The 14922-nt window shown below is 57.5% G+C and overlaps 1 protein-coding gene across 1 annotated transcript in view; it reads right to left on the bottom strand.

Moving 5' to 3' along the window:
- The window catches only part of LOC102043273 (complement C3-like), a gene marked incomplete at its 3' end in the record, with an annotated part of 38564 nt that overhangs the window by 370 nt on the left and 23272 nt on the right, over positions 1 to 14922 (bottom strand). The window contains exons 22-38 of the mRNA XM_014311492.1: positions 13958 to 14043; positions 12942 to 13081; positions 12649 to 12861; positions 11259 to 11325; positions 10521 to 10607; positions 10233 to 10436; positions 8892 to 8967; positions 8650 to 8809; positions 7013 to 7108; positions 6774 to 6924; positions 5210 to 5373; positions 4203 to 4331; positions 3417 to 3597; positions 3250 to 3301; positions 2564 to 2651; positions 1674 to 1760; positions 614 to 719 (exon numbers count right to left, since the gene is read on the bottom strand). Of these exons, the coding sequence (XP_014166967.1) occupies positions 614 to 719; positions 1674 to 1760; positions 2564 to 2651; positions 3250 to 3301; positions 3417 to 3597; positions 4203 to 4331; positions 5210 to 5373; positions 6774 to 6924; positions 7013 to 7108; positions 8650 to 8809; positions 8892 to 8967; positions 10233 to 10436; positions 10521 to 10607; positions 11259 to 11325; positions 12649 to 12861; positions 12942 to 13081; positions 13958 to 14043 (2087 nt within the window). The remainder of the gene's footprint in view (positions 1 to 613; positions 720 to 1673; positions 1761 to 2563; positions 2652 to 3249; positions 3302 to 3416; positions 3598 to 4202; positions 4332 to 5209; positions 5374 to 6773; positions 6925 to 7012; positions 7109 to 8649; positions 8810 to 8891; positions 8968 to 10232; positions 10437 to 10520; positions 10608 to 11258; positions 11326 to 12648; positions 12862 to 12941; positions 13082 to 13957; positions 14044 to 14922) is intronic.

The raw sequence follows: 14922 nt of genomic DNA, 5'->3' as shown, positions 1-14922 counted from the left end.
TGGGGACAGCAGGGGATGGCAGGGGACAGTGAGGACAGTGGGGACAGTGGGGACAGTGGGGACAGCAGGGGACAGCGGGGGACAGAGGGGACAGCAGGGGATGGCAGGGGACAGAGGGGACATCAGCCAGTGGGACACAAGGAGATGGGGACACGGGTGACAGAGGTGACCTGGGTGACACTGGGGACAGGGACAGGGACATCAGACAGTGACAGGGACAGTGACAGTGACAGGGACAGTGACAGTGACAGGGACAGTGACAGTGACAGGGACAGTGACAGTGACAGGGACAGTGACAGTGACAGGGACAGTGACAGTGACAGGGACAGTGACAGTGACAGGGACAGTGACAGTGACAGGGACAGTGACAGTGACAGGGACAGTGACAGTGACAGGGACAGTGACAGTGACAGGGACAGTGACAGTGACAGGGACAGTGACAGTGACAGGGACAGTGACAGTGACAGGGACAGTGACAGTGACAGGGACAGTGACAGTGACAGGGACAGTGACAGTGACAGGGACAGTGACAGTGACAGGGACAGTGACAGTGACAGGGACAGTGACAGTGACAGGGACAGTGACAGTGACAGGGACAGTGACAGTGACCCACCGATGCTGTAGTAGCTGTAGACGCTGACGGCCGCGGGCTGGATCAGCCCCACCTGGAACCTCTGGTGGGCCTTGAAGGCGAAACACTCCTGGGCCCTGTGTGACACCTGGGGACAGCACGGGGACAGGGACAGGGACATCAGACAGTGACAGGGACAGTAATCGGGACAGGGGATAGGGGACAGGGACAATGGCAGGGACAGGGACAGGGGACATGGGGGTGGCACTCAGACAGGCTGCGAGTCACCTCCCCAGCACACCTGGTCCTGTCCCCACCCATCCCTGTCCTTGTCACCACCTTGAGACTGCTGCTGTCACCACCCCTGTCCCCAGCTGTGTCCCTGTCACAGCCCTGTCCCCCTCCTGTCCCTGTCCATGTCCCCAACTCCATCCTGATCCCTGTGCCATCCTGTCCCTGTCCTGTCCCTGTCCCTACCCCTGTCCCCCGGCATTGTCCCTGTCCTCACCCCTGTCCCTGTCCTGTCCCTGTCCGCATCCCTGTCCTCTCACATTCCTGTCCCATCTTGTCCCTGTCCCCAGTGTCCCCCCTGTCCCCACCTTCATCATCACGACTGTCACCCTCCTGTCCCTGCTCATGTCCCCAACTCCACCTTGGTCCCTGTCCCATCTTGTCCCCACTCCTGTCCCACCTTCTCCCTGTCCCTGTCCCTGTCCCTGTCCCACCTTGCCACTGTCCCATCCTGCCCCTGCCACCACCCCAGTCCTGTCCCCACCCCCGTGTCCCCAGTGTCCCCAATGTCCCCACCTTGTCCAGGTAAATGACGACGTTGCTCCGCTCTTTGTCCTGGTCCAGCTCGAACTTGGAGATGTACCTGTCCACGCCCTCGGACAGCTGGGGACAGCGGGGACACAGTGACATTGGGGACAGAGTGACACTGGGGACATTGGGGACAGTGTGACACCGGGGACAGCGGGGACACAGTGACATTGGGGACAGAGTGACATTGGGGACATTGGGGACAGCAGGGACAGTGTGACATGGGGTACGGGGGACATTGGGGACAGCACCCCCGTGTCCCCAGTGTCCCCAATGTCCCCACCTTGTCCAGGTAAATGACGACGTTGCTCCGCTCTTTGTCCTGGTCCAGCTCGAACTTGGAGATGTACCTGTCCACGCCCTCGGACAGCTGGGGACAGCGGGGACACAGTGACATTGGGGACAGAGTGACACTGGGGACATTGGGGACAGTGTGTGACACCGGGGACAGCGGGGACACAGTGACATTGGGGACAGAGTGACACTGGGGACATTGGGGACAGTGTGTGACACCGGGGACAGCGGGGACACAGTGACATTGGGGACAGAGTGACACTGGGGACATTGGGGACAGTGTGTGACACTGGGGACAGCGGGGACACAGTGACATTGGGGACAGAGTGACACTGGGGACATTGGGGACAGTGTGTGACACCGGGGACAGCGGGGACACAGTGACATTGGGGACATTGGGGACAGTGTGACACCGGGGACAGCATGACGTTGGGGACAGCGGGGACAGTGTGACACCAGGCACAGGGGACAATGGGGACAGCAGGACAGTGTGACACCAGGGACAGTGGGGACACAGTGACATTGGGGGCATTAGGGACGGTGGGGACAGTGGGGACAGTGTGACACCGGGGACAGCAGGGACAGTGTGACACCAGGCACAGGGGACAATGGGGACAGCAGGACAGTGTGACACTGGGACCGTGGGGACAGATGGGGACAACAAGGATGTGGGGACACGAGGACGCACGTGTGGCAATGAGGGGACATGGTGGCACATGATGGCACAAAGACTTGGGGTCCCCTGTCTTTGTCCCCATGTCCCCTCAGTGTCCCCATGTCCCCTGTGGTGTCCCCATGTCCCTTCAGTGTCCCCATGTTCCCCTGGTGCCCCCATGTCCCTATGGTGTCCCCTCAGTGTCCCCATGTCCCCACACTGACCCTCCTGAGGTCCTGCACGTCCGGTGTGAATCCCGTGAGCATGGACACGTCCAGGATGGACATGGTGGCATCCACGGTGTCCAGGTACCTGTGGGGACACAGCTGAGGCCACCCCGCCTGTCCCCACCCCCGTCTCTCCCCAATGTCCCCAATGTCCCCATGGGACAAGGTGAGTGCTTTTTGTCCCCAGTGTCATCATCCTTGTCCCCAATGTCCCCAGTGTCCCCAATGTCCCCAATGTCCCCAATGTCCCCAATGTCCCCAATGTCCCCAATGTCCCCAATGTCCCCCATGTCCCCAGTGTCCCCAGTGTCCCTGTCCCCAACATCCCCTCCCTGTCCCCAATGTCCCCTCCCTGTCCTCAATGTCCCCATCCTCTCCCCGATGTCCCTGTCCCCAACACCTCATCTCTGTCCCCAATGTCCCCAATGTCCCCACCCTGTCCCAAATGTCCCCATCCTCTCCCTGATGTCCCTGTCCCCAGTGTCCTTTTTTCCTCCCTGTCCCCAATGTCCCTCCATCCCATTCCCCACCCCTGTCCCCAGTGTCCTTTTTTCCTCCCTGTCCCCAATGTCCCTCCATCCCATTCCCCACAATGTCCCCAATGTCCCCAATGTCCCCACTGTCTCCAATGTCCCCAGTGTCCCCAATATCCCCTCTGTCCCCAGCGTCCCCAATGTCCCCACCTGGTGCAGATGTTGATCTTGACCGTCCTGATGACGTCCTCCTCTTCCCTGCCTGGGTGGGGACACCGAGGTGACATCACAGGTGACACGAGGCACTCACAGAGGGGACACGGGGAGGGGCTGGCGGTGACACCGCCAGGACAGGGAGGGGACAGCTGGGGACCCACCCTTGTCGACCTCCTGCACGTCCACGCTCAGGTGGAACTTGTCACACTTGTCCTCCCTCTCGGGGACCTTGGCGTGGTACACGGTCACCACTGTCATTGTCCCCTTGCCCACGCCCTCCGCCTTGACCGTGAAGTCCTCGTTGTGCTTGGTCTGAGGGGACATTGGGGACATTGGGGACATTGGGGACATCGGGACGGGACAGGGCACATTGGGGACATTGGGAGGCGACAGGCGACATCCCCAGGAGGGACAGGGGACACTGGGGACATCAGGAGGGGACAGGGGACATCGGGAATGGGGCAGGAGACATTGGGAGGGGACAGGTGACATCCCCAGGAGGGACAGGGGACATTGGTGACATTGGGAGGAGACAGGGGACATCAGGAGAGGACATTGGGAAGGGGACAGGGGACGTAGTGACATCGGGAGTGGACAGGGGACATTGGGGGCATCAGGAGGGGACAGGGGACATTGGGGACATCAGGAGGGGACAGAGGACGGTGGGGATATCGGGAGGGGACAGGGGACATTGGGGACATCGAGAGGGGACAGGGGGCATTGGGAAGGGGACAGGTGACATCAGGAGAGTACAGGGGACATTGAGAGGCGACAGGTGCCAGGGACAGGGGCAGGGACAGTGCCAGGTGACAATGCCAGGGACAGGTGACAATGCCAGGGACAGGTGACAATGCCAGGGACAGGTGACAATGCCAGGGACAGGTGACAATGCCAGGGACAGGTGACAATGCCAGGGACAGGTGACAATGCCAGGGACAGGTGACAATGCTCTGGATGCGGTGCTGGACGGGGCTGGCGCGGCGCGGCAGCAGCACCGACACGTCCAGCTCCAGCTGCTGCTGGTCCTGCGCGGACACCTGGTACTGGGCCAGCGCTTGGAACACCAGGATGGTGGCCTGAGGGGACATCGGGGTCACCATGGCTTGGGGACACCAGCTGTGTGTACTGGGCCAGCGCTTGGAACACCAGGATGGTGGCCTGAGGGGACATCGGGATCACCAGGGCTTGGGGACACCAGCTGTGTGTCCACCTGGGCTTGGGGACACCAGCTCTGTGTCCACCTGGTACTGGGCCAGTGCTTGGAACACCAGGATGGTGGCCTGAGGGGACACTGGAGTCACCAGGCTTTGGGGACACTGATGGAGAACCCACAAGGACTTCTGGGTGGCATGAGGGGACATCAGGGTCACCAGGCTTTGGGGACACTGGCGGAGAGGCCACAAGGTCTTCTGAGTGGCCTTGAGGGGACACCAGGATCACCAGGGCTTGGGGGCACTGATGGAGAACCCACAAAGACTCCTGGGTGGACATGGTGGCCTTGAGGGGACACCAGGATCACCAGGGCTTGGGGACACTGATGGAGAACCCACAAGTTCTCCTGGGTGGCCTGAGGGGACATCGGGGTCACCAGGCTTTGGGGACACTGGCGGAGAGGCCACAAGGTCTTCTGAGTGGCCTTGAGGGGACACCAGGATCACCAGGGCTTGGGGACACTGATGGAGAACCCACAAAGACTCCTGGGTGGACATGGTGGCCTGAGGGGACATCGGGGTCACCATGGCTTGGGGACACTGGTGGAGAACCCACAAGATCTTCTGAGTGGCATTGAGGGGACACCAGTGTTACCAGGGCTTGGGGACATCACCTGGAGCACCCCCAAACTCTCCTGAGTGACCTTTGGCTCCTGTGCCCCCCAAGACGTCCCCAAAATGACAACGCCCATCCCTGTCACCCCCAGCGCCACCAGGTGTCCCAGGGATGTCCCGTGTCCCACCTGGGTGGAGCCGTAGCCCCCTCCGTAGTAGTTCTGCTGGGCCAGCCACCGGGCCACCGGCCCGGCCAGCTCGGACTTCTTCATCTGCACCAGGGCCAGCAGCGCGTAGGACGTGCCCTCGATGTTGTAGGTGCGGGCGTTGCGCTCCTCCCAGCTGGCCCCACCTGCGGGGACATCGGGGACACCTTCGGCCACCAGGGACCCCCACGGCCACCTCAGCCCGGCCACAAGTTACAGCCCCGGTGAGGTGTTGTCTCAGGAGGGTCCTAAACCACTTCTGGAGAACCTCAGGAGAACCCAAAACCACCTCCTCTGACCCCAGATTCATCCCTTATAACCCCAAGGTGAGGTTGGAGAACCTCAGGAGAACCCAAAACCACCTTTGAGAACCTCAGGAGAACGCAAAACCACCTCCCTTCACCCCAGTTTCATCCCTCATAACCCCAAGGTGAGGTGTCACCGTCAAGAACATCAGGAGGACCCAAAACCACCTCCCCTGACCCCAAATTCCCACCCTGGGAGAGGAATCTGTTCTGGAGAACCTCAGGAGAACCCAAAACCACCTCCCCTCACCCCATTTTCATCCCTTTTAACCCCAAGGTGAGGTGTCACTTTTGGAGAAGCTCATGAGGACCCAAACCCACCTCCTTTCACCCCAATTTGACCCCTGTTGAGACGTCACCTTTGGAGAACCTCCTGAAGACCCAAACCCACCTCCTTTCACCTCAATTTTGACCAACTTCCACCCCAGGTTTGGTGTCATCTTTGGAGAACCTCATGAAGACCCAAAACCAGTTTTCCTGATGCCAATTTTGGCCCCTGTTGAGGCGTCACCTTTGGAGAACCTCATGAGAACCCAAACCCACCTCCTTTCACCCCAACTTTGACCTCGTTTGAGGCGTCATCTTTGGAAAACCTCATGATGACCCAAATCCACCTCCTTTCATCCCAACTTTGACCCCGTTTGAGAAGTCACCTTTGGAGAACCTCATGAGAACCCAAACCCACCTCCTTTCACCTCAATTTTGACCACATTTGAGACGTCACCTTTGGAGAACCTCATGAGGACCCAAACCCACCTCCTTTCATCCCAATTTTGACCAATTTCCACCCCAGGTTTGGTGTCACCTTTGGAGAACCTCCTGAAGACCCAAACCCACCTCCTTTCATCCCAACTTTGACCCCGTTTGAGAAGTCACCTTTGGAGAACCTCATGAGAACCCAAACCCACCTCCTTTCACCTCAATTTTGACCAATTTCCACCCAAGGTTTGGTGTCACCTTTGGAGAACTTCCTGAAGACCCAAACCCACCTCCTTTCATCCCAACTTTGACCCCGTTTGAGAAGTCACCTTTGGAGAACCTCATGAGAACCCAAATCCACCTCCTTTCACCTCAATTTTGACCACATTTGAGACGTCACCTTTGGAGAACCTCATGAGAACCCAAATCCACCTCCTTTCACCTCAATTTTGACCACATTTGAGACGTCACCTTTGGAGAACCTCATGAGAACCCAAATCCACCTCCTTTCACCTCAATTTTGACCACATTTGAGACGTCACCTTTGGAGAACCTCATGAGGATCCTCTCGCTCTTGAGCTTCCCGGCCAGGGCCAGCGCGTAGGACGCCAGGGCCACCGTGTAGGGCCGGGCCAGCTGCTCGTAGCGCCGCGCCAGGAACCCGGCGGCCTTGTTGATGCTGTCGTCCAAGCTCTGGGAACCAAGGGTGGAGAATTTGGCATCTCAGGTGGCTTCCACAGTGGTCCGGAACCTCAGGAATGTCACCTGTGGGGTCACTCACGTTGATGTGGTCCTTGCAGATGTCCCGTGCCTCCTCCAGGGCGATGAGAACGAAGGCGGTGAGGGACACCTCGGGCTCGGCACCTTGGTAGCCTCCCTGTGGGACAAAAAAGAGGGAAAAAACCTCGGGATTGGGGTTTTCCAAGTGCTCGGTGGTCCACCAGCAGCTCATTGCAAAGATCTGTCCTTGACCGGTCTGAGGGACAGCCAAGGGACACTCAAATGTCACCCAAGGGACATCCAAAGGGTATCTGACCTTCATGTGACCTTCAGGTGAGGAACACCCAAGGGACACCCAAAGGACACCCAAGGGACACCCAAAGAACATCTGACCTTCAGGTGAGGAACACTCAAGGGATACCCAAGGAACACCCAAGGGACACCCAAGGGACACCCAAGGGACACCCAAAGAACATCTGACCTGCAGGTGAGGAACACGCAAGGGATACCCAAGGAACACCCAAGGGACACCCAAGGGACACCCAAGGGACACCCAAAGAACATCTGACCTTCAGGTGAGGAACACTCAATGGACACTCAAGAGACACCCAAAGAACACCCAAGGGACACCCAAGGGACACCCAAAGGACACCCAAAGGACATCTGACCTTCACATGAGGAGCACCCAAGGGACAATCAAGGGACACCCAAAGGACACCCAAGGAATGTTTGACCTTCACTTGACCTTCATGCAAGGAACATTCAAGGAACACTGAAGGGACACCCAAAGGACACCCAGGGGACATCCAAATGGTATCTGACCTTCATCTTACCTTCAGGTGAGGAACACTCAAGGGACAATCAAGGGACACCCAAGGGACACCCAAACTTCACCCAAGGGACAGCCAAGGGACATTCAAATGTCACCCAAGGGACACTCAAAGAACATCTGACCTTCACCTGACCTTCAGGTGAGGAACATCCAAGGGACACTCAAGGGACACCCAATGGACACCCAAGGGACACCCAAGGGATACCTCAACTTTGCCCAAGGGACACCCAAAAAGCACCCAAGGGTCACCCAAGGAAGACCCAAGGAATGTTTGACCTTCACCTGACCTTCACATATGGAATGCCCAAGGAAATTTCTGAGGTTCACCTGACCTTCACCCCAGGAAACTCCAAGGAACACCCAAAAACCAACCAAGGAACACCCAAAACCCACCTGCACTTCAACCAAGGAACACTCAAAGAATTCCTGGGGTTCACCTGACCTTCACACCAAGAAACTCCAAGGAACACCCAAAAACCACCCAAGGAACACCTGATCTTCACCCAAGGAACACCCGAAACCCACCTGAACTTCAACCAAGGAACACTCAAAGAATTCCTGAGGCTCACCTGACCTTCACCCTAGGAACGTCCAAGGAACACCCAAAAACCATCTAAGGAACACTTGACCTTCACCCAAGGAACACCCAAGGAACACCTGATCTTCACCCAAGGAACACCCGAAACCCACCTGAACTTCAACCAAGGAACACTCAAAGAATTCCTGAGGCTCACCTGACCTTCACCCCAGGAACGCCCAAAGTTCACCAGACCTTCACCCAAAACCCCCACAAAACCTCCCACCCTCCACCCAAGGTCCTCCGAGCTTCGGCCACCATCAGTGACAGGGTTGAGGTGTCCCCCTACCACCATCTCCTTATGGATGACGGGCGCGTCCTCCTGGAAGACCCCGTCCGGCTTCTGCTTGTTGAGGATGAGCCACTTGATGGGGCCGCAGATCTCGCCGTGCTCGATGTCCGTCAGCTTCCTGGCCATGGCGAACACCTTCACCACGTAGGCGGTCAACCTGGAGATGGGGACACCTGAGGGTCACACCTGTTCCTGTCACCTGGGCTGGGTGGTGGTGGTGGTGGCAGCAGGTCCCTCACCAGGTGCTGGAGGGGCGATTAAGGAAGGCGGCGTAGGAGCTGTCGGGCTTGCGGAAGGCCAACTGCTGGGTGTAACCTGCGAGGAGATGGCCGTTGGTCAATGAGAGGGGTGGCCTGGGTGGGCTTCAGGCCACCAATGGCCTCCAGCTGTTGGCCAACACAAGGGGTGGCCAGTGGTGGCTTCAGGCCATCAATGTTCTCCAACCATTGGTCAACATGAGGAGTGGCTGGTAGTGGCTTCAGGCCACCAATGTTCTCCAACTGTTGGTCAACGTGAGGGGTGGCTCCAGGCCATCAATGTTCTCCAACCGTTGGTCAACGCAAGGGGCGGCAGGTGGTGGCTCCAGGCCACCAATGTTCTCCAACTGCTGGTCAACACAAGGGGTGGCCTGGGTGGGCTTCAGGCCACCAATGTTCTCCAACTGTTGGTCAACGTGAGGGGTGGCTCCAGGCCATCAATGTTCTCCAACCGTTGGTCAACGCAAGGGGCGGCAGGTGGTGGCTCCAGGCCACCAATGTTCTCCAACTGCTGGTCAACACAAGGGGTGGCCTGGGTGGGCTTCAGGCCACCAATGTTCTCCAACCGTTGTTCAACTCAAGGGATGGCTTGCACCCAAGGGCCTCAAACAGTTGGTCAACATGAGAAGTGGCCAGTGGTGGCTTCAGGCCACCAATGTTCTCCAACCGTTGGCCAACACAAAGAGCACCCACCCAAGCTGAGGAACCCTCAGGCCACCAACCCACTCTGGAGCCCCTCCCAGTGCACACCAGTAACTCTGGAAACCCCAGACTGGCATCACCCAACCCAGGTCACCTCCAGAGGAGCGACCTTCTGCACCACCTCGGATGATAGGGACCTTCTGTGACCCGAGAGAGGACACCGAGGGACACTCCCACCACTTTTGAGGACATTCCCACCATTTTGGGGCCATTCCCACTCCTTTCGGGGCTGTTCCCACCATTTTGAGGACATTCCCATCACTTTTGTTGCCGTTCCCACCATTTTGAGGACGTTCCCACCATTTTGAGGACATTCCCACCATTTTCATTGCCGTTCCCACAATTTTGAGGACATTCCCACCCTTTTGGTGCCATTCCCACCATTTTGGTGCCATTCCCACCATTTTGAGGATGTTCCCACCATTTTGAGGACGTTTCCACCATTTTGAGGACGTTTCCACCATTTAGAGGACTTTCCCACCATTTTGGTGCCATTCCCACCATTTTGAGGACTTTCCCACCATTTTGAGGACGTTTCCACCATTTTGAGGACATTTCCACCATTTTGAGGACATTCCCACCGTTTTGAGGCCATCCCCACCATTCTGGGGCCGTTCCCACCTTTCTTGATCAGCTCGATGGCGCCGGCCCGGCGGTCAATGCCGAAGGTCTCCCACTGCATGGTGTTGTCCAGGTAGTGGACGGCGATGACCGTGGGCGTCATGCCGATCATGTTCTGCTCCCCACAGCCCGACGGCGTCACGATCAGGTGCTGCAGCTTGGCCCCATCGATGGCCTTCTCCACGATGATGGACACGGGGTTGCCTGGGCCACGAGAGGACGCGTCACGCTCAAGATGTCCCACCCCACAACCAGGTTGTCCCCATGTGTCTTCTCCGTGGTGCTCACCCTGGAGGCTGACTTTGGTCTCCGACTCGGTGTTGGGGACGATGTCCGAGAGGTCCGCGGCCTTCACCCGCTCCTCCTGAACCCCGTCTGTGCGGTGGGGTGGACGTGGTGACCCCAAATCCTCCCCTGAGGTGACCCAGCCCCACCCCACATCAGGGTGTCCCTTGTCCCTTGAGATGTTCCAATTCCGTGGTGGGACGCCCCTTGTCCTCCAAGTTGTCCCAAACCTGAGCTTGGAGGTACCTCCTTGATCCCTCCAGATGTCCCAGACCCACGGTGGGACCTTCCTGGTCCCCAGAGATGTCCCAAATCCACCGTGGGACCTTCCTGGACCCCAGAGATGTCCCAAAGCCACTGTGGGACCTCCATGGACCCCAGAGATGTCTCACCGTGGGACCTTCCTGGACCCCAGAGATGTCCCAAACCCACCATGGGACCACCATGGACCCCAAAGATGTCCCAAACCCACTGTGGGACCTCCTTGATCCTGAAAGATGTCCCAAAGCCACCATGGGACCACCATGGTTCCCAAAGATGTCCCAAACCCACCGTGGGACCTTCCTGGACCCCAGAGATGTCCCAAACCCACCATGGGACCACCATGGACCCCAAAGATGTCCCAAAGCCACCATGGGACCTCCATGGACCCCAGAGATGTCCCAAACCCACCGTGGGACCTTCCTGGTCCCCAAAGATGTCCCAAAGCCACCGTGGGACCTCCCCAGAGATGTCACTCACTGACTCCCTTGTTCTGCGGGTCCAGCTCCACGATCTTCACCGTCTTCTCCAGCCGCATCCCCTCGGGCTGTCCAGGGCAGAGCCCGGCAGTGAGGGTGGGCTTGGGTCTGGGGTCCTCCCCGTCCCAGCCCCTCTGGACCGCCGGGAGAGGCCTCCCAGAATAAACCAGTACCCCCAGTGACACATGGGGACATCCCCAGGAGGCCACACCAGGTCACACAGGTCGCTGAGGTCCTGGAGACCCCAAGGTGACTCTTGTGTCTTGGCCAACTTCATTGTGTGGCCACCATGGTCAGCCTGAGCTTGGTGACCCCATCCAGGTGATCAATGAAGATATTGATTGAAAAATACCAAATCAATGAGGGCATCAGGTCCCATGGTCAGCCCGACCTTGGTGACACCATGCAGGTGATCAATGAAGATATTGATTGAAAAATACCAAATCAATGAGGGCATCAGGTCCCATGGTCATCCTGGCCTTGGTGACACCATGCAGGTGATCAATGAAGATATTGATTGAAAACACCAAATCAATGAGGGCATCAAGGTCCCATGGTCATCCTGGCCTTGGTGACACCATGCAGGTGATCAATGAAGATATTGATTGAAAACACCAAATCAATGAGGGCATCAGGTCCCATGGTCAGCCTGAGCTTGGTGACCCCATCCAGATCATCAATGAAGATATTGATTGAAAATACCAAATCAATAAGGGCATCAGGTCCCATGGTCAGCCTGATCCCATCCAGGTGATCAATGAAGATATTGATTAAAACCACCAAATCAATGAGGGCATCAGGTCCCATGGTCAGCCTGATCCCATCCAGGTGATCAATGCAGATACTGATTGAAATATCAAATCCCATGGTCAGCCTGCTCCCATCCAGGTGATCAATGAAGATATTGATTGAAATATCAAATCCCATGGTCAGCCTGATCCCATCCAGGTGATCAATGCAGATATTGATTGAAATATCAAATCCCATGGTCAGCCTGATCCCATCCAGGTGATCAATGAAGATATTGATTGAAATATCAAATCCCATGGTCAGCCTGATCCCATCCAGGTGATCAATGAAGATATTGATTGAAATATCAAATCCCATGGTCAGCCTGATCCCATCCAGGTGATCAATGAAGATATTGATTAAAAACTCCAAATCAATAAAGCAATCAAACCAAACTGGCCACACACACCAACCCCTTGGTGCCACCACGGCTGACTGGACGTGCCACCACCCACCACCCCCTTCTGCTGTGGTGGACCTGGCCCACCCATGGTGGCCGCCCAACCACTGAAGGAGAACACCATGGATGCCACCATGCTGGGAACATCTCAAGAACGTAGATGCCACCACCACCACCACCACGGCTGCCAGTGGCCACTCACCACCACCCGGAGCTTCTTCTTGACCCCATCGCCCATGTATCGGTCGCGGACGGCTGCCTTGACCTCGACGTCCAGCTGGCCGAGCTTGAGGGGGACGATGACGAAGGGCACGGCGCGCGAGGACTCGGCCTTGATCTGCAGCACCTGCTGGAAGCGCCGCTTGGCCGTGGAGGCGCTGCACAGGTCGGGGTTGTGGACCAGCTCCACGCGCACCTGGACGGGGACAAGGAGGTCACACCTGAGCTCCGGAGAGGGTGACCTTTGGCGTCCCCAGAAAAATGTCCCCAACTGACCGTGATGGGGTTTTTCATGTAGTTGTAGAGGATGGCGCGGATCTCCACCTGCTCGTTCCTCACCACCGAGTAGGGCAGGCGGAGGTCGATGAAGAACGGCTTCATCACCGTGATCTCGTAGGGGGTGGCCACGCACAGCCCTGGGGTTGGGGACACGTGAGGGTTTGGGGCTGGGGATTCCTCGTGTCCCCAAGGCAGCCCTGAGGTCTTCAGAGGTCCCTGGAAGTCCAGGGAGTCCTCAAAAGGTTTGGGAGATCCATCAAGACCCACAGAGTCCTCAAAAGGTTTGGGAGACCCATCAAGACCCACAGAGTCCTCACAAGGTTTAGGGGATCATCAAGACCCACAGAGTCCTCACAAGGTTTAGGGGATCCATCAAGAACTGTGGGATCCTCCCAAGGTTTGGGAGATCCATCAAGAACTGTGGGATCCTCCCAAGGTTTGGGAGATCCATCAAGGCCCACAGAGTCCTCCCAAGGTTTGGGAGATCCATCAAGACCCACAGAGTCCTCACAAGATCTAGGAGATCCATCAAGAACTGTGAGATCTGCTCAAGGTTTAGGAGACCCCTTGAATCCCAAAGTTTGGGAGGTCCCTCAAGATCCATGGAGTCCTCCCAAGGTTTGGGGGATGTCTCAAGATCCATGGAGTCCTCCCAAGGTTTGGAAGATCCCTTGAATCTCAAAGAATTCTCCCAAGGCTTAGGAGATCCATCAAGAACTATGGGATCCTTCCAAGGATTAGGAGATCCATCAAGACCCAGAGAGTCCTCCCAAGGTTTAGGAGACCCCTTGAATCCCAACGTTTAGGAGATCCCTCAAGTTCCGTGGAGATCCCTCAAATCCCAAGGATGGCCACCAGGCTTTGGGGCATGTCCCCCTCAGATTTTGGAGATCCCTCAAATCCTGGTGAACCCCTCCAGGCTTTAGGGGACCTTCAGGTCTCACGGACCCCCCATAAGGTTTGGGGATGTTCTGCTGACCCCAGGACCCCCCTTGTCCTCCATGACCCCGTACCTTTGGTGGGGGAGATGCTGACGGCCAGGACCTCCCAGGTGGTGATGGAGTCCTGCAGGTACACGGGCACCGTCTTGGCCGAGACCCTGGAGAGGACAGGAGTGACCAAGGGGGTCAAGGGCTGTCACCATGGGACTTCTCTGGTCCCCAAAGATGTCTCAAAGCCTCAGTGGGAGCTCCCTGGTCCCCAGAGATGTCCCGAACCCACAGTGGGACCTCTATGGACCCCAAAGATGTCCCAAACCCACAGCTGGACTTTGCTGGTCTCCAAAGATGTCCCAGCCCCACAGCTGGACTTTGCTGGTCCCCAGAGATGTCTCAAAGCCTCAGTGGGACCTCCATGGACCCTAAAGATGTCCCAAACCCTCGGTGGAACTTTCCTGGTTCCAAAGATGTCCCAAAGCCACCATGGGACCTCCCTGGTCCCCAAAGATGTCCCAAACCCACAGCTGGACTTTGCTGGTCCCCAGAGATGTCCCAAACCCTCAGTGGGACCTCCCTGGTCCCCAGAGATGTCTCAAACCCACAGCTGGACTTTTCCTGGTCTCCAGAGATGTCCCAAACCCACAGCTGGACTTTCCTGGTCTCCAAAGATGTCCCAAAGCCACCATGGGACCTCCCTGGTCCCCAGAGATGTCCCAAACCCACAGCTGGGCTTTCCTGGTCTCCAGAGATGTCCCAAACCCACAGCTGGACCTCCCTGGTCCCCAGAGATGTCCCTGCCCCACAGATCCCCAGGCAGGACCAGGAGCTTGGAGATGACCCCTGAGTGGACCAAGAACCCCTGAGGCTGGCCCGGGAGTTTAGCAGTGACCTTTGTCCGGCTTTGGGGTGACCGTAACCGCTCCCCAGAGATGTCCGAGCTGGATGGGGACAGGGTGACCGTGCCCAGGCCGGGCTGTGGGGTGGGAGGCTGGTGGGACAGGAGGTCCAGGCTCACCCCAGCTCGTTGGGCGGCTCCGTCA

Source organism: Geospiza fortis, unplaced genomic scaffold, assembly GCF_000277835.1.
Source record: "Geospiza fortis unplaced genomic scaffold, GeoFor_1.0 scaffold105, whole genome shotgun sequence".
NCBI lineage: Eukaryota > Metazoa > Chordata > Aves > Passeriformes > Thraupidae > Geospiza > Geospiza fortis.
Note: the sequence above shows the minus strand (reverse complement) of the source record. Positions and strands in the feature narration are given on the sequence as shown.